This window comes from Anguilla rostrata, chromosome 8 (assembly GCF_018555375.3).
Source record: "Anguilla rostrata isolate EN2019 chromosome 8, ASM1855537v3, whole genome shotgun sequence".
Classification (NCBI taxonomy): Eukaryota; Metazoa; Chordata; class Actinopteri; order Anguilliformes; family Anguillidae; genus Anguilla; species Anguilla rostrata.
The window spans coordinates 56204920-56222419 of record NC_057940.1 but is presented as its reverse complement, the minus strand read 5'-3'; the positions used below and the strand labels follow the sequence as shown (position 1 = coordinate 56222419).

Below are 17500 nucleotides of genomic sequence, written 5' to 3'. Positions count from 1 at the left end.
GTGTGTGTTGTTCTACAGGTCCCATGTGTGGGTGTGTGTGTGTGTGTGTGTGTTGGTTGTTCTACAGGTCCCATGTGAGGGTGTGTGTGTGTGTGTGTGTGTGTGCTGTTCTACAGGTCCCATGTGAGGGTGTGTGTGTGTGGTGTGTGTGTTCTACAGGTCCCATGTGAGGGTGTGTGTGTGTGTGTGTGTGTTCTACAGGTCCCATGTGAGGGTGTGTGTGTGTGTGTGGTGTGTGTTCTACAGGTCCCATGTGAGGGTGTGTGTGTGTGTGTGTGTGCTGTTCTACAGGTCCCATGTGAGGGGTTGGGTGGTGGTGTAGGCCTGAGGGTGTGTTGTGGTGTGGTGTGTTGTCTACAGGTCCCATGTGAGGGTGTGTGTGTGTGTGTGTGTGTGTGTGTGTGTGTCTACAGGTCCCATGTGAGGGTGTGTGTGTGTGTGTGGTGTGTTGTTTACAGGTCCCATGTGAGGGTGGTGTGTGTGTGTGTGTGTTGTTCTACAGGTCCCATGTGGTGTGTGTGTGTGTGTGTGTGTGTTGTGTTTGTCTACAGGTCCCATGTGGGTGGTGTGTGTGTGTGTGTGTGGTGTGTTGTCTGTGGGTGTGTGGTGTGTGTGTGCTGTTCTACAGGTCCCATGTGAGGGGTGTGTGTGTGTGTGTGTGTGTGTGTGTTCTACAGGTCCCATGTGAGGGTGTGTGTGTGTGTGTGTGTGTGTGTGTTGTGTTGTTCTACAGGTCCCATGTGAGGGTGTGTGTGTGTGGTGTGTGTGTGTGTTTGTTCTACAGGTCCCATGTGAGGGTGTGTGTGTGTGTGTGTGTGTGTGTTCTACAGGTCCCATGTGAGGGTGTGTGTGTGTGTGTGTGTGTGTGTTCTACAGGTCCCATGTGAGGGTGTGTGTGTGTGTGTGTGTGTGTGTGTGTGTGTGTGTGTGTGTGTGTGCTGTTCTACAGGTCCCATGTGAGGGTGTGTGTGTGTGTGTGTGTGTGTGTGTGTGTGTTTATGTGGTGTGTGTGTGTGTGTGTGTGTGTGAGGGTGTGTGTGTTGTTCTACAGGTCCCATGTGAGGGTGTGTGTGTGTGTGTGTGTGTGTGTGTTGTTCTACAGGTCCCATGTGAGGGTGTGTGTGTGTGTGTGTGTGTTGTTCTACAGGTCCCATGTGAGGGTGTGTGTGTGTGTGTGTGTGTGTGTTGTTCTACAGGTCCCATGTGAGGGTGTGTGTGTGTGCTGGTGTGTGTGTGTTGTTCTACAGGTCCCATGTGAGGGTGTTGTGTGGTGTGTGTGTGTGCTGTTCTAAGGTCCCATGTGAGGTGTGTGTGTGTGTGTGTGTGGTGTGTGTGTGGTGTGTGTGTGCTGTTTACAGGTCCATGTGAGGTGTGTGTGTGTGTGTGTGTGTGTGTGTGTGTGTGTGTTGTGTTTACAGGTCCATGTGAGGTGTGTGTTGTGTGTGTGTGTGTGTGGTGTTGTTCTACAGGTCCCATGTGAGGTGGTGTGTGGTGTGTTGGTGTGTGTGTGTGTGTGAGGGTGTGTGTGTGTGTGGTGTGTGTCTACAGGTCCCATGTGAGGGTGTGTGTGTGTGTGTGTGTGTGTTGTTCTACAGGTCCATGTGAGGGTGTGTGTGTGTGTTGTGTGTGTGTGTTGTTCTACAGGTCCCATGTGAGGGTGTGTGTGTGGTGTGTGTGGTGTGTTGTTCTACAGGTCCCATGTGAGGGTGTGTGTGTGTGTGTGTGTGTGTGTGTGTGTGTGCTGTTCTACAGGTCCCATGTGAGGGTGTGTGTGTGTGTGTGTGTGTGTGTGTGTGTGTGTTGTTCTACAGGTCCCATGTGAGGGTGTGTGGTGTGTGGTGTGTGTGTGTGTGCTGTTCTACAGGTCCCATGTGAGGGTGTGTGTGTGTGTGTGTGTGCTGTTCTACAGGTCCCATGTGAGGGTGTGTGGTGGTGTGTGTGTGTGTGTGTGTGTGGCTGTTCTACAGGTCCTGGGGATGGTGGTGGTGGTGTGGTGTGTGTGTTGTTGTGTGAGTGTGTTTGTGTGTGTGGTTCTACAGGTCCCATGTGAGGGTGTGTGTGTGTGTGTGTGTGTGTGTTGTGTTCTACAGGTCCCATGTGAGGGTGTGTGTGGTGTGTGTGTGTGTTTTCTACAGTCCATGTGAGGTTGGTGTGTGGTGTGTGCTGTTCTACAGGTCCCATGTGAGGGGTGTGTGTGGTGTGTGTGTGGTGTGTGTTCTACAGGTCCAGTGAGGGTGTGGGTGTTGTGTGTGTGTGGTGTGTCGTCCAGGTCCAGTGAGGTGTGTTGGTGGTGTGGTGCCTGGTGGGGGCGGTTTTGGCCGTGCCCAGAACCAGAGGCGCGGGCGCTTCAGAACCAGCGCCAGCGGTCCCAGCTTGTCCGAGTCGTTGAGCCGGGTCAGGGGGATCAGGCACCCGTCCGGGTCGATCTGCCGCACAAAGTCACCGGTGGCTCTGGCAAGCATGGCCATCAGGGATCGCCGTGGAAACGCAGAGCTGCGGGCAGAGAACAGCGCCATTCAGCCGGCACCGCCGTTTTCCCCTGTGTGTGTGTGTGTGTGTGTGTGTGTGTGAGTGTGTGTGTGAGTGTGTGTGTGTGTGTGTGTGTGTGTGTGTGTGTGTGTGTGTGTGTGAGTGTGTGTGAGTGTGTGTGTGTGTGTGTGTGTTGTTCTACAGGTCCCATGTGAGGGTCTGTGTGTGTGTTCCCCTGCATAAAGCACACGGCAGTGGCTGATGCAGCTTCTGGACTTACCCTAACCCTAACCACACCTGAGTTCCACCTGAGATCTGAACCCACGACCAGCTGGCCACAGGCCTCAAACCGCAGGCCACACTGACATAAACACACAAAGCCGCCCATGACAGGTCAGTTCCGGGGGGGAAAGCTGAAAGTAAGAACCCCCTTCTCTGACAGACCCATCAGTGGAAAAGTATGATGTATCAGTCAGAGCCCAGTAAATGGACCTGAACTTCCTAAAAAAAATAAATAAATAAGTAATTTGACACAAACTTCCTTTTTAGGGGGCGATGGCACTGCGCACAGGGTAATTACATAAATATTTAAGGCCGCAGCCGGAGATAGGAGCCAGGGGCCCGTCTGAGGTTTCATTTCCTCTCGCCTTTTACCGAAGGCATGCCAGCGATTAGAACAGTCCTGCGCGTGACAGTCAGGCGAACCGAATTTGCGAGGGCGGGTCAGCGGGAGCGGACTTACGTGGGCGCAAAACACGAACGAGCAGCAACGCTCCCCGTTGAACAGATGGATCTCTTTACTCTAAAACGGGGGAATTACCCATCAGAGGATGACAAAATCGGGGGGGGGGGGGGGGGGCAAGGCGGCGGGAGGCACCTTCTACAACTTTCGATTCGGCGCCACACTTTCGGCTACGAATGACCTGCTTTCACCAGCCTGTGACCTGCGGTAAACGTCCGGACCGCAACCTCTTCAGAAAAGGAGAGTTTAGCGATTTCACTCGAACAACGTACGTTCCGAGCAGGCGTAATTCTGAGAAAACTGTTCGGAAACACGTGTTTTCCACGGCAACTACGCACGACCACTTCGTCTCAGAGTGCGGCAAAAGTTTTAAACGTATATAAATAATAATGGCCACTGCATTCGGTATACACTTGCATTACATATTTACGTAAATCTATATATGTCAGTTAAGAGAAAAGCACAGAGCAACTGAATAATTAGCACCGAAATCACGTCAACTTTTTGGTTTTCTTCTTTATTTGTTATATTTATTCATCAACTAAAAGTAACCCAAATTAAATACTTCACTTCGATAACGCGTTGAGGGCGTGTAACCCTTATCCACAAAACAGGGACCTGACACGTGAGTCTGATTGGCTGCTGGAAAATAGCGACAATATACCTAAAGACCGTTAGCCAGCCATCAGCTGCGACACCATTGCAAAGTCTTGTAACAAATAAAAACGGTTATGAATACGGATAATTTGTTCCAGTACTTACCTCAGTCTTGGGGTCGCGATCGAAGACGCTACCAAACAGACAACGCTGTCAACTTTCTCAGTCAGAATTTGTTATATTCAGTGGACTAGAGATCAAACGATTATATCTTTTGGGCGTGTTTTTTTTTTTTTTGGTGGCGCTTCTAATAGGATTAAGGAGGTGCCAATAAAAGATAACTATTCAATGGAATGACTGGACCGTTATGAAGTGGGCGGATACTAACCACTCCGGGTACCACTAGAGCCAAGCGACCTCCAAAAAAATCAAACCAGATGTTTGAACAAGAATAGACTTGTTCCCCGAAATCGTTTTAGATATTGGAAATACAGTTCTGATATTTTGATTAAATATACCAGCCGACTCTCTGGTCAAATGTTTGTCTTGCTTTGCTTTATTTGTCAATAATGGCCTCCACTAAAATTATAATCTGACATTACCTAATAAACAAAGGTGAAAAATATTATATTATCTGCTCCTGTGATCAACGTGCTACACCCCCACACCTGTAAAAATGACGCCTTATGCAGGAGTAACAGTCACGTAAACCGTACATGCGCTACATCGTAATAACGCACACTCAAACATTTCCAAAAAAGCTGTCTTACACCATGAACAGGAAGCAAACACTTTCTTGTGCTAGTAGAAAGCTGTGCGTCAGAGATGGACCATGCTGGCTCAGAAATTAAAAAGCTGCTCCGATATTTTGTTACAATCACCTGGATTTGCGAATTAGCACAGTTCTTCAGTCAGGAGGTAGAGCTAATGAGTGAAATCAGCTGGCTGAGTTCCTGGGTGTAAGAAACACAAGGTAGCACTTTTACATTCTGACCCCTGGACCTTCCACCTCAGGATGTGTTTGCACCACACAGTTTCTACACTCACAGCAAACTCGGCTACCCACCTTTAACGCTGGAGTTCCTTAAGAGGGCGTGGCCAGGTATGATACCATGGAAACAGATGTTCTGCACCACGTTATGAAAACAGGAACTCCTGTTGCTGACTGGATGCTTCCTGAGGTTAGAAACAGGGAGGGTAGCAGGAACACAGGGGCTGAGTATCTGGTGCGTTTATAGGATGTGCGTTTATAACCCCAGGGGTTAATGGGCGTTAGAAACACACAGCAGGACGTTTTGAACGATCACACTGGGTGGCTGGAAGAGGACCCTTCCCCCCCCTCTCTCACCCTCCCCCCCTCTCTCTCTCTCCCTCTGTCTCTCCCTCCCTCCCTCCCTCCCCTCTCTCTCAGTTCCTCTTCAGTCAGAGCGGCCTGCCTCCATGTCAGGAGCGCAGGCATCAGCCCCAACTTTCACTTCTGTGTTTACAGTCAGTTACAGGGGGGTCAAATGCACCCCCACCACCCCCATCACCCCCAACCCCATCACTCAGAACACTGGGGTCAATGCACCCACCACCCCATCACCCCCCAACCCCATCACTCAGAACACTGGGGGTCAAACACACCCCCATCACCCCATCACCCACCACCCCACCACCCCCATCACCCCCAACCCCACACTAGAACACTGGGGTCAAACACACCCCCACCACCCCCATCACCCCCCAACCCCATCACTCAGAACACTGGGGGCCAACCACCCCACCCCATCACCAGAACTGGGTCCAACCCCCCCACCACCCCATCACTCAGAACACTGGGGCCAACACACCCCACCACCCCCATCACCCCCACCACCCCATCACCCATCACTCAGACACTGGGTCAACGCACCCCACCACCCCATCACCAGAACACTGGGGTCCAAACGCACCCCCACCACCCCATCATCAAACACTGGGGCCAACACCCCCACCACCCCATCACCCCCACACCCCATCACCCCCATCACCCAGAACACTGGGGTCCAAACACACCCCCACCACCCCATCACTCAGACACTGGGGCCAACACACCCCACCACCCCATCACTCAGAACACTGGGGGCCAAACACACCCCCACCACCCCCATCACCCCCATCACTCAGAACACTGGGGGCCAAACGCACACCTGACTGGAATAAAAAATAAAACATCATAATTAGGAACCTTATACAGCAATGTCAGAGATAACAGAAATATTGTTCTACATAAATGTACATTTTACTAATACTGCATATATTATATATAATAAATGACGTATATTCTAAGTCAAATATGTAGTGCGCGTGAAGTCTTTCCTACTTACTTTCAGAATTACACAGCTTTCAATCAGGACAAAAACAACCCTGTTCGAAGATGGGCGTATGCTGATGTCACACTAAATGTTTATATCAAGGGGAATTTTTGGGGGGGAAGAAAAGATTCTTCACTTGCATAAGGCAGGGACAGTTGCCTCTGACAGTACTGCTCAAAAGCACATTGCCCTGCCCACTCCATTCTAAAAAAACCCCACAGTCAAAAAACAAAATCACTGAATGAAACTTCCTCTGAAATGTGAGTAACACAGGCCACGCCCCCTCCTCCCAGCTTATCCACTCACAGAGCACTGTGGGTGGAGCTTTCACAAGGAGCTCAATCACTGGCTCGCGCCTAGCAATGGGCCAACTTAATTCTCCCATTGCGTACAGCCAAGCGAGCTTACAAAACGTGAGGGTGTGCGCGTGCCCCCATCCCCCCTTGCCCCCTCGCCTTGTGGTACCCCCGCCCCCTGCAGTGGAACAGTCCCACTCAGACTCCACCCTGGGGCACCAGCAGGGCAGTTTGGGTCCCCCCGGAGGAAGGAAGCGACCTCACGGAGAGGAAGAATTGCAGTGGAGTTTTAAAAGGCTGGGAAGCTTCTCTCTGATGTGTCACAGCATTTGAGGAACTAACAGGTGTGCTAAACCTGAGGGACTGAGAGAGGAGGAGTGGGGCGGGGTCAGGGCGGGGCTAGGGCGGGGCTAGGGCGAAGCCGGGACCCGAGGAGGGGCCCCAGGCACCCCCAACCCCTCCCCCCACCAAACGGGCCCAGATGGGGAGGCGTTCCGCGCATGCATCAGAGAAGCTGTGAGTCACTGAGGGAAAGTTTAAAAAACCCAGCATTTCCCCAACAAGGCCTCACACGTCATAGCAGTATAACAGCCTGTGTGTGTGTGAGTGTGTGTGAGTGTGAGTGTGAGTGCGAGTGTGTGTGTGTGTGTGTGTGTGTGTGTGTGTGTGTGTGTGTGTGTGTGTGTGAGTGTGTGTGTGAGTGTGTGTAGTGTGGTTGAGTGATGTGTGTGTGTGTGTGTGTGTGTGTGTGTGTGTGTGTGTGTGTGAGTGCGAGTGTGTGTGTGTGAGTGTGTGTGGATGTGTGTGGTGTGTGTGTTTTGTGAGTGGTGTGTGTGTGTGTGTGTGTGTGTGTGTGAGTGCGGTGTGTGTGTGTGTGTGTGTGTGGTGTGTGTGTGTGTGTGTGTGCATGGGTCGGGGCTGTCAGGAGTAGACGTGTCTGGCAGTCGGCATGGGTTGCGTTAACCGCTGGGTGTGTCGAAGTGTCTGAGCAAGACACCTAACCCCTACTGCTCTGGCGAATGGAGGCATCATGTAGGCTTTGGATAACAAGCCTATATAATGCCAGTCACTTTACCATTTCCATGGTTGTGTGTGTGAGTGCGAGTGTGTGTGTGTGTGCGGGTGTCTGTGTGTGTGTGCCATCAATATTTTCTCTTGACTTGGGGAAATACTGAAATCAAGCCCCTACTGTAAGAAAGTAAGAGAATGTATGAATGCATACTCATCATCATCTCAGGGAACAGCCACAGTTACTCAACCTGACACTCTAACCTTCCACTCACACACACACACACCCACACATACGCACACACATACACCCACACACACACACCACAAACACACACACAGGCACACACACAGGCCCACACACACACCCACACATATGCACACACATAAACCCACACACACACACCACAAACACATGCACACACACGCACACACACACACACCCACACACACCCATGCACACACACACGCACACACAGACCAATCAGATCAGAGCAGAAGCATCACGTAGCGGGCATCAAAAAAATTTTGTTGGGCTCAATAAATAAACAAATAAGGCTTTTTCCCCCAATGTTTTTGTTTATTGTTGTTCAATAAAAGTACAAAGACGTAAACAACACTATGCTACGACATTAAATAGCACCCCCTCCAGGACTGGAGTTAAACCTGCAGACACAGCGCCCCTTACAGGACTGGAGTTAAACCTGCAGACACTGCGGCCCTCCAGGACTGGAGTTAAACCTGCAGACACTGCGACCCTCCAGGACTGGAGTTAAACCTGCAGACACTGCGGCCCTCCAGGACTGGAGTTAAACCTGCAGACACTGTGGCCCTCCAGGACTGCAGTTAAACCTGCAGACACTGCGGCCCTCCAGGACTGGAGTTAAACCTACAGACACTGCCGCCCTCCAGGACTGCAGTTAAACCTGCAAACACTGCGACCCTCCAGGACTGGAGTTAAACCTGCAGACACTGCCGCCCTCCAGGACTGCAGTTAAACCTGCAAACACTGCGACCCTCCAGGACTGGAGTTAAACCTGCAGACACTGCGGCCCTCTAGGACTGGAGTTAAACCTGCAGACACTGTGGCCCTCTAGGACTGGAGTTAAACCTGCAGCCACTGCGGCCCTCCAGGACTGTAGAGATCCCAACAACATAGTTCATTACCTATGTTGTTTGTGTGATGTAACAAATAAGTTTTAAAAATGGTCTCCACAACGACTAAGAAACTTAAGTCAAACCTCTCGGAGCAAACAGGAGGAGTTCTCACTGGAGCCTCTAAGCTCCGCCCAGCAACTGGGATCACGAGAGAGCAGGAAGTGGGGAACGATGAAACGCCCTGAAACCAAGTCAAACTGGTTACTGGACTACACTTCCCAGCAGCCCCTCTGTCAGGCCAAACCTGAATGTCTTTGCTGCATAACTCACCCCAGGGCTTTTAATCTGAGTGCACTGGGCTGTATGGCGCCGTTTTGAATAGAGAAGCATTCAATTATACAGCTTTGAATGCACTTCCAGCTTTAAAAGATGAATAATGTTTGTCTGAGTCTTACTAGTGGGGCATATTCTATCTCTAAACACTTCTGTTTATAAAGCCGGCCATGCCATCGGGGCAGTCATGGTTCCGCAGTGGGAAATATTCTGCAATGTTCCTGAGCATGACATACAACAGTAATAAAAACACAAATTCTCTTGTTTAAACATGGTTCAAAATTTTTTTTTTCTTTTAATTAAAAAATACAACAATATTAAAATCAGCTTGTGTATTGAACATCATTTTTAAAATCGTTTGTTCCCTTATAAAATAAATAAGGGATATTTCAAGTGTAGATGTAAATAACCACCCGCTTAAGTGTGTGCTGAGATAAGGGGAGGAGTCTGAATCCCCCCTCAGGTAAGAGGTGGAGTCTGAATCCCCCTCAGGTGTGTGCTGAGATAAGGGGAGGAGTCTGAATCCCCCCTCAGGTAAGGGGTGAGGTAAGGGGAGGAGTCTGAATCCCCCCTCAGGTAAGGGGAGGAGTCTGAATCCCCCCTCAGGTAAGAGGTGGAGTCTGAATCCCCCTCAGGTGTGTGCTGAGATAAGGGGAGGAGTCTGAATCCCCCCTCAGGTAAGGGGTGAGGTAAGGGGAGGAGTCTGAATCCCCCTCAGGTGTGTGGTCAGGTAAGGGGTGAGGTCTGAATCCCCCTCAGGTGTATGGTCAGGTAAGGGGTGAAGTCTGAATCCCCCTCCAGTGTGCGGTCAGGTAAGGGGTGAGGTCTGAATCCCCCTCAGGTGTATGGTCAGGTAAGGGGTGAGGTCTGAATCCCCCTCAGGTGTATGGTCAGGTAAGGGGTGAGGTCTGAATCCCCCCTCAGGTGTGCGGTCAGGTAAGGGGTGGAGTCTGAATTCCCCCTCCGGTGTGCGGTCAGGTAAGGGGTGGAGTCTGAATTCCCCCTCCGGTGTGCGGTCAGGTAAGGGGTGGAGTCACAGCCTCTAAGAGGAGCTGGCTTTTTTCAGGTAAGCAACCAGGCTCTCCCTCTCCTTCTTCTTCCTGATGCCGGCAAAGATCATCTTGGTTCCGGGAATGTACTTTTTAGGGTTCTGCAGGTACAGCATCAGTGTCTTCTCATTCCAGATTATACCTGCGCGAGAGGACACAGGTGAGACTGCATGAGCCAATGTGACACACACACACTCACACAGTCTCTCTCTCTCTCTCACACACACAGTCTCTCTCTCTCTCTCTCACACACACACACACAAACGCACACACACAAACGCATACACACACACACACACACACACACAGTCTCTCTCTCTCTCTCTCTCTCTCTCTCTCTCACACACACACACAAACGCATACACACACAGTCTCTCTCTCTCTCACACACACACACAGTCTCTCTCTCTCTCTCACACACACAGTCTCTCTCTCTCTCACACTCACACAGTCTCTCTCTCTCTCACACACACACAGTCTCTCTCTCTCACACTCACACAGTCTCTCTCTCTCTCTCACACTCACACAGTCTCTCTCTCTCAAACACACACACACACACACACACACAAACGCATACACACACAGTCTCACACACTCACACACACACACTTACTCACACACACACAGTCTCACACACTCACACAGCCTCTCACACTCACACACACAAACGCACACACACACAGTCTCACACACTCACACAGACTCTCTCACACACACACATACAAACACTCACACACACACACAGATGCACATACACATACACACGAACTCACACACACACACTCACACACTCAGTCACACACACACACACTCACAGACACACACACACACACTCATCCACACACACACACACACTCACACACACACCCACCCACTCACTCACTCACACACACACACACACATACACACACACACACACTACCTTTGTCGATGTTGGCCTGGGTGTAGGAGTATCCAGGGGACTGGCCAGTTTTGCGGCCGAACAGGCCATGCAGGTTTGGCCCCACCTTGTGCTTACCACCTTCGTCCACCGTGTGACACTGTGCGCACTTCTGCATGAACACCTTCTTACCCTTCGCAATGTCCCCCATGCTGGAGCTACTGTAGAGAGAAAAGCACCAGAGTTAGCACCATCGTCATCATCACCATCATCACCACCATCATTCTCATCATCATCGTCACTACCACATAATCATCATCATCACAGTCAGAATACATACACAGTTACCACCATCGTCATCATCACCATCATCATCACTATCACCACCATCACTATCATCATGATCATCGTTACCACCATAGTAAGAATCAACATAACATCGTCATCATCATTATAATCACCATCAACATCACAAACATCACCATCGTTATCATCATTATCACCACCATCATCACCTCAGTCACAATCATCATAACCATCATCATCAGCATAATAAACATAATCAACATCAACAGCACAAATAGCACCAACATCATCACCACAGTCATAATCGACAGAATCTTCATCGCCAGCATCACCATCAAACTCACCATCGCATCAAAATCATCCCCATAAACATAATCGTCATCATAATTGAAATCTTCCTGATCAACTTCCGGCATAATCACAACGAAGCCAGACTGCCGGGCTTTTGTGACGCCGCTCAGTCTGGCGCGTAATCGCCGATAGGAGAGGCCGCATCACGCTTCCAGGAGGCTTCCGAATGTACCCCCAAATCAGGGTCGGCGCGCGATCTCATAGTTACGGTTTAATATGAGATTACCTGTCGCACGACCGTGTTACACCTTTTATCAATTTAATACTTTACATGTATTCATCCGTTATAAGGTATTCAGCTATGCAGCTTTCGGCATTATATCAACTACAGCTGATTTGAAAACTATGAGCTTTAAAATCTGGTAGTTGTTCATTCCAAAATGATTTGTTATTTTCTATCATGAAGGTTTCAGATTTATCTTTCACACATACAAAAATGTAAATGTAAATCTCATAAAAGCTAGTGAATAAGCATACTTTAGCTTCTACCTTTTCCAGCAAAAACAGGGTTTATAGGACATACTTGGCTAAAACAACGCACTCGTCACATCAATGCATAGCTTTCTATTTTGTGACTTTGATACATACACGATGCACTATATAAACTATTGTTTCTATTATCAGGAAGAACCCTAGTCCAAAAATCAGCAGAAACGCAACAGAAAACATCTTACCTGGCAGAAGTTGACAAAGTTGTCGAATTCTCAGGTGAGGGATCACACCTTGCCTGCGATTCTCAAAATAGCAGAAACACCCAGTCACGCCTCGGGTAAAACGTCACGCAGGATTTCGTGCAGATTGCTCAATGCAGCTGCCAATCAGTCCCCGACCCGAAAAGGTCTCGCGTTTCGGTGGAATTTTTTGAATGCAGGGCTCGTCGCTGTGCTCGTCGTGTAGGCTAGCGAGTAATAACTTGTGTAACTGCATTACGCAACAACTTCATAAACCCATCCTTTTTACACCCATAGAATCTTGGCCGCTCAGAGGTACGTGCTGCTTAGCGCTAGGTTATATCTCATATTCGTTTTAAAAATATGTGTTTAAAACGAGGGTCGGGAGAAGCTTTTATTGTGGAGTCAACCAGAGCTTGCATTGTAAATACTCACATCAAAGGGAAACTTACTCTTGCGAAACGCGCACAGGCACTTGTGTGGAGCATACAGCTTGTGGCGCGTGGGGAATCGCTGAAAAAAACAGCATGCTCGCTTTTGTTGTTGCGTGCTACCACCTAGTGGCAAAAGTACTTGAAAATTGGACGTGGAAAGATTGGGTAGAGATTGAATGAGATGCAGGATTTTATTCTGCAAATTGTAACCGTTTCACTTCTGTGTTCCATGCATTTATATTACATCTTTTTTTAAACTGCTTCACTGTCTGCGTGAATGAATTTAAATGACCGAACTCTGCATCACTTCAGCACAACTGTAATGAACGGATAAAAACCGTTTTTCTTCCTCTTTATTTATTTTTTTTGAAAACACGAAGGCAGGATGAATTATACTTAGTTTTGTGGCAGTATCATCACATTTAAGTAAATGCGATTTTATCGACTGTTAATTGTAATAAAAACTCCCTCTGTTGTTTGCGGTGATTATGAAACATAATTTACCAAAATATGTGAATAGTCTACATGAGAACATTTAGATCAGAGTCGTATTTGAAATGCGCCAGGCTATATTCGCTCTATTGTTCCAAAGTCTCTTTGCATAGCTGCGCATAGTCAGTCAAACGGACGGTTTCTTCCCGGGTTTTAAAAGTCTACGTGGTACCGACACTAACCGCCGCCGAAGGCCACACTGAAAAAAATGTAAGACTGTGACTGATTACAATGCCCTTTTAAAAGCATGCCCCGTGTTCTTTTACGCCGCAAACACCTTCATTTTTTACGTTAGTCCAGTTGTAAAATTCGTTGTTATATGAACTTGGTCATTTTGGTGTTGTATTTCAAATGAGTAATAAAATGTTAGTTCAAAAAACTGCAAATATTTTACTGGGCCTGTAGTCATGCTCGCGGAAAAGCACAAAATGAGTTTATACAATTTATTTATGGTTGCTGGGCCAACACAACCGGTTTGTCATCGGAGATTACCATTTGTAATCCGTGGAACCTAAATTGTACAAGTGCATCGTAATCGTAATGGGGGCGACGTAACTCAGGAGGTAAAACCGATTGTCTGGCAGTCGGAGGGTTGCCGGTTCAAACCCTGCCCTGGGCGTGTCGAAGTGTCCTTGAGCAAGACACCTAACCCCTAACTGCTCTGGCGAATGAGAGGCATCAATTGTAAAGCGCTTTGGATAAAAGCGCTATATAAATGCAGTCCATTTACCATTTAATCAGTTACTTATAATGTTATAGTTGGAGAATCCTTACATTTTTACAGCGCGTGCAGTCACGTGAATGCCATGGCAGGTTTAATGAGGAGGACATCCGAATAGACTGTCACACTTTTTATTAATATTATACATTGAGAAGTCTTCTTTTTTACAACATGACAAGATCCATGTTTTAAATTTTATAAACAAAGGGAAACACGCGCGACCTGTGACAACATAATTCCGCATTCACTGCGGGTGCTAGGTCAGTCGGAAGCTGGACTGCTGGATGCTTCTATATCCTTCGGAATATTCAGAATATCTTCCTCTCTGACGTCATTCACAAAACTCAAACCACGGGCCTGGGATCTGCGAGAGAAGATGAAGTTTAGACACGCGTGCGTCTTTACCGAAACGGCTATCGTGGAAAATGAGATTAACAACACACGAATCACACGCGACAATTTTTTTGCACGCGCGTTACCTTCTTTGCAGCTGGGCAGCAATCCCACGCGCGAACTTCGCCAGGGTGCGCGCAGGTCTGGAGTCGAAACGGTTGGTTCTGCCGAACCTTTGCGGGAGCGTGGCTGAAGGCGATGCCACGCCGCCCATGCGGGCACACTGGTGGCACGGGAGCGCGATGGGCGAATCTGTCTCCGGCGACCTTCCGAAGCGCCGGGTCAGACTGAGCGGGAACTGGAGCATCCGCGCGGCCGCCCGCGGCGAGGAACGGCCGAACCGCAGCGGCAGGTTGGCATGGAGCAGCGCCGGTTTCGCCACGGGGGGGTACAGTTTGAGTATAATGGGAGTGCTACCCATGGTGTCGTCGGGAACCTCTTGGACTTTAAAATCGTCCATCTCGAGACTTCTCGCTCTCTCGGACTCTTGCATTGCCTGGGGAAAAGAATTCACGAATGTCCAAAATAGTAAAATCTTGGTGCACATGAAAGATGAATTGCCTGCCAAGCTGACTTATTTTATTTGCGTATGGAACCATGATAGTCTGTTGTCAAACGGATCTAGCAGTGTTTAACCCTTGTGTTCAGTTTGGGTAAAATTGAGCCATTTTTAGTAAAAGAAAAATATAACACTTTAAAAGATGTGTTTCGTAACCAGCGACTAAACCAGTGTAAATATGGCTCGTTTTGTGTTTTGTTGTTCGTCATCTGTGTATGCTTTTTGGCTTTTTGCCAAAATGGGTTCTTTGTAACACCAAAGTAGTAACCCCAAACAAAAAAAATAGTAACGCAAAAACAGTCGCACAAAATGATTTTTTGGATATTAGCACATTCATTTTGAAAGTGTGTCAGTTGAAACAATAAATATAAATAATCTACTGCATGAAAACTCTGTTTCATTTAAAATGAACAGATAAACATGATTTGTGCCTCCATGGCTTGGTTATAATTTTTTAAAGGCCTATGAAGCACGTAAGCTTATTTCAGCGCGAGCCGAAGTCGGTATGTCTGAATCGTTTTCTCATTGTTATCTCAAGTTCGTTTACCTCTGGGTAGACCGGTAGTCGTCCCACGCGCTGGGCGAACGTGGCGGCCGATCCGTGGCCTCCCGCGCAGGTGACGGTTCTGGGCGCGAAGCGGCCGATGATTCCCGCTGCGAGCAGCAGCGAAGCAGCAAATCGATTCATCCTTAACTCAAACACCGGGCTTCGTCACGCATGGACGATCCCTGACCGGAGTGCAGTACTTAAACCCGTAAACAAATAACACACACACGAGCATGCACACACACATACACACACGAGCATGCACACTCATCTTATTCTCTGAATATGACGTTAGAGGTTCATTCAATAGCAGAGCAACAAAACAACAACAAAAAGGGGGGAAATGTGAGGAATGTCCTGCCACTGAGGATGAAAGAAGTAAAAATATAAACACCTTGATTGGGGTATTCACTAATTACCTTCGCTGGAGTTAATTAGGGAAGAGCAGGGACCATGGCAATGGGAAACCATGAAAGCAGGGAACAAAGACCAAAACATCCAATTTAAACATGCTCAGCGTTCACCATCTTAACCCTCACTATTTCTAGCATCATGCATCCGTCACAGAGAAAACATTTTCAGGCCCACCCACAGAGGACCAATCACAGGCCTGGATTTTCAAACATGCCATGGGAAAAATAGTCACTGGCTCTCCTGTAGCACTGTGTGGCCAGTATGGTGTAAAATAGTCAGTGGCTCTCCTGTAGCACTGTGTGGCCAGTAGGGTGTAAAATAGTCAGTGGCTCTGCTGTAGCACTGTGTGGCCTGTATGGTGTAAAATAGTCAATGGCTCTCCTGTAGCACTGTGTGGCCAGTAGGGTGTAAAACAGTCAGTGACTCTCCTGTAGTATTGTGTGGCCTGTATGGTGTTAAATAGTCACTGGCTCATGGGTGAGGGCTTCAGAACAGTGCCCAAGTGTGATGTCACAATGGTAACAATAAAGAGCAGTGATTGTAAATTATGGAGAAAATGAAGTGGGTATAAAAAATGTATAATAAATATAAAAGATGGAATGAATGAAAGACTTATCGCGCAGTGATCCTGCACGTAACTGACAGAGATAATTGGCGTGCAGGACCTGGAACATTCCGCGCATGATGCCAGGCTCATTATTGCTCTCTAACGAGCTCAATTCAGGTCTGAAACGAGAACAATCCGCGGAGGCGTCAGGATCAATGTGCAGATTTAGTGCCGGAAATATTCCCCTGATCAGTCAGCGTTTCACAGGGCAGACTAAGCCAGGCAACGGTGAACAGAGAAATGCACCTGGGAAGACAGGTCATAAAGGAGGAAATGCCTGTGCCACCACGTTTATCCACTAGGTGGCAGAATTGTGTCAGTCCAGAGTCATGCCTGGTCAGTGAAGTGAGAATCTCTTTTCAAAACAGAGTTGGAAGCACATCGCAAAACATTTAAGCAAAAGAATTAATCTTTTTGGTAGTAACTGTCTCCTGTGGCAACTTGTGACCTCTGCACCCAAAGCGAGGAGCACTGGCACAACATTAAAAAAATAATATCTATCTTTATAACGGGGAATAAATGCAAATAAAAGAATGTTCTGTAGAGGCTCTGGATACTCATCGTCTCCGTGCGAGCTGCTTTGGAATCACATCACGCCACGTTTTCTCACTCATCCAGTTCTGAACCCGCCATTATGCGTGATGTCATTGTGCGTGATGTCATCATGTATGATGTCATTGCGGACGATGTTACCATGCATGATGTCAGAGCGGGTTGGGGCTGCTGGGTGGCTAGTTTGGTTGAGGCACCACGCTGTGGTGTCGAGGTTCAAATCCTGATCCTGCCTGTAGGGGGCGATATGCACATCACTGCGGGTGGAGGGTGGGTTCAGTTGGCTTGTGTCTGGGTGATTGGTGATTGTACATGCCCATATGAAAATATGATGCATGGGAACTGCATGTATTTTAACATATGTATATGTATATGTGTAATAAATACATCACAACATATATTTTACATCATATATTTACATACATTTCAAATATGTTGTGAAAATACATTTAAAATTGACCCCTTTTGCAAATTTATGTCATGTATTTACATATATTAAAGTATGATGATATGCAATATTTCATACATATATTATACAATATATTGGAATAGATTTAGAATTTCCCACCATATATTTAAATATATTACATCTCCGTAATCGCTGCATGTGAGCTGGGGATGGTGTGTGTCGAGCCGCGTGTTTCG

The 17500-nt window shown here is 48.0% G+C and overlaps 2 protein-coding genes across 13 annotated transcripts; both read right to left on the bottom strand.

Moving 5' to 3' along the window:
* Window positions 1-9151: 9151 nt before the first annotated feature.
* LOC135262217 (cytochrome c-like) lies at window positions 9152-12331 on the bottom strand. Of its 12 annotated transcripts, none has more exons than XR_010332147.1 (4): window positions 12140-12331; window positions 10851-11029; window positions 9871-10070; window positions 9152-9785 (listed from the first exon to the last, which is right to left on the bottom strand). XR_010332147.1 is itself a non-coding variant. In XM_064349152.1 (3 exons), exons 1-2 carry the CDS (start codon window positions 11017-11019, stop codon window positions 9922-9924), a joined length of 318 nt encoding a protein of 105 aa, XP_064205222.1. In that variant the 5' UTR covers window positions 11020-11029; the 3' UTR covers window positions 9152-9773; window positions 9900-9921. The 12 variants fall into 12 exon arrangements, 3 of the variants coding, with proteins under 3 accessions (XP_064205222.1, XP_064205224.1, XP_064205223.1); XR_010332142.1 differs by lacking the exon at window positions 12140-12331 and having other exon boundaries at window positions 9152-9485; window positions 9610-9650; window positions 9900-10070; XR_010332141.1 differs by lacking the exon at window positions 12140-12331 and having other exon boundaries at window positions 9152-9568; window positions 9622-9650; window positions 9900-10070.
* Window positions 12332-13900: 1569 nt separating this feature from the next.
* Window positions 13901-17194, bottom strand: npvf (neuropeptide VF precursor). Its single transcript, XM_064349150.1, has 3 exons — window positions 15283-17194; window positions 14263-14672; window positions 13901-14147 (listed from the first exon to the last, which is right to left on the bottom strand). The coding sequence occupies exons 1-3, from the start codon at window positions 15421-15423 to the stop codon at window positions 14045-14047; spliced, it is 654 nt and encodes a 217-aa protein (XP_064205220.1). The 5' UTR covers window positions 15424-17194; the 3' UTR covers window positions 13901-14044.
* Window positions 17195-17500: the final 306 nt, after the last annotated feature.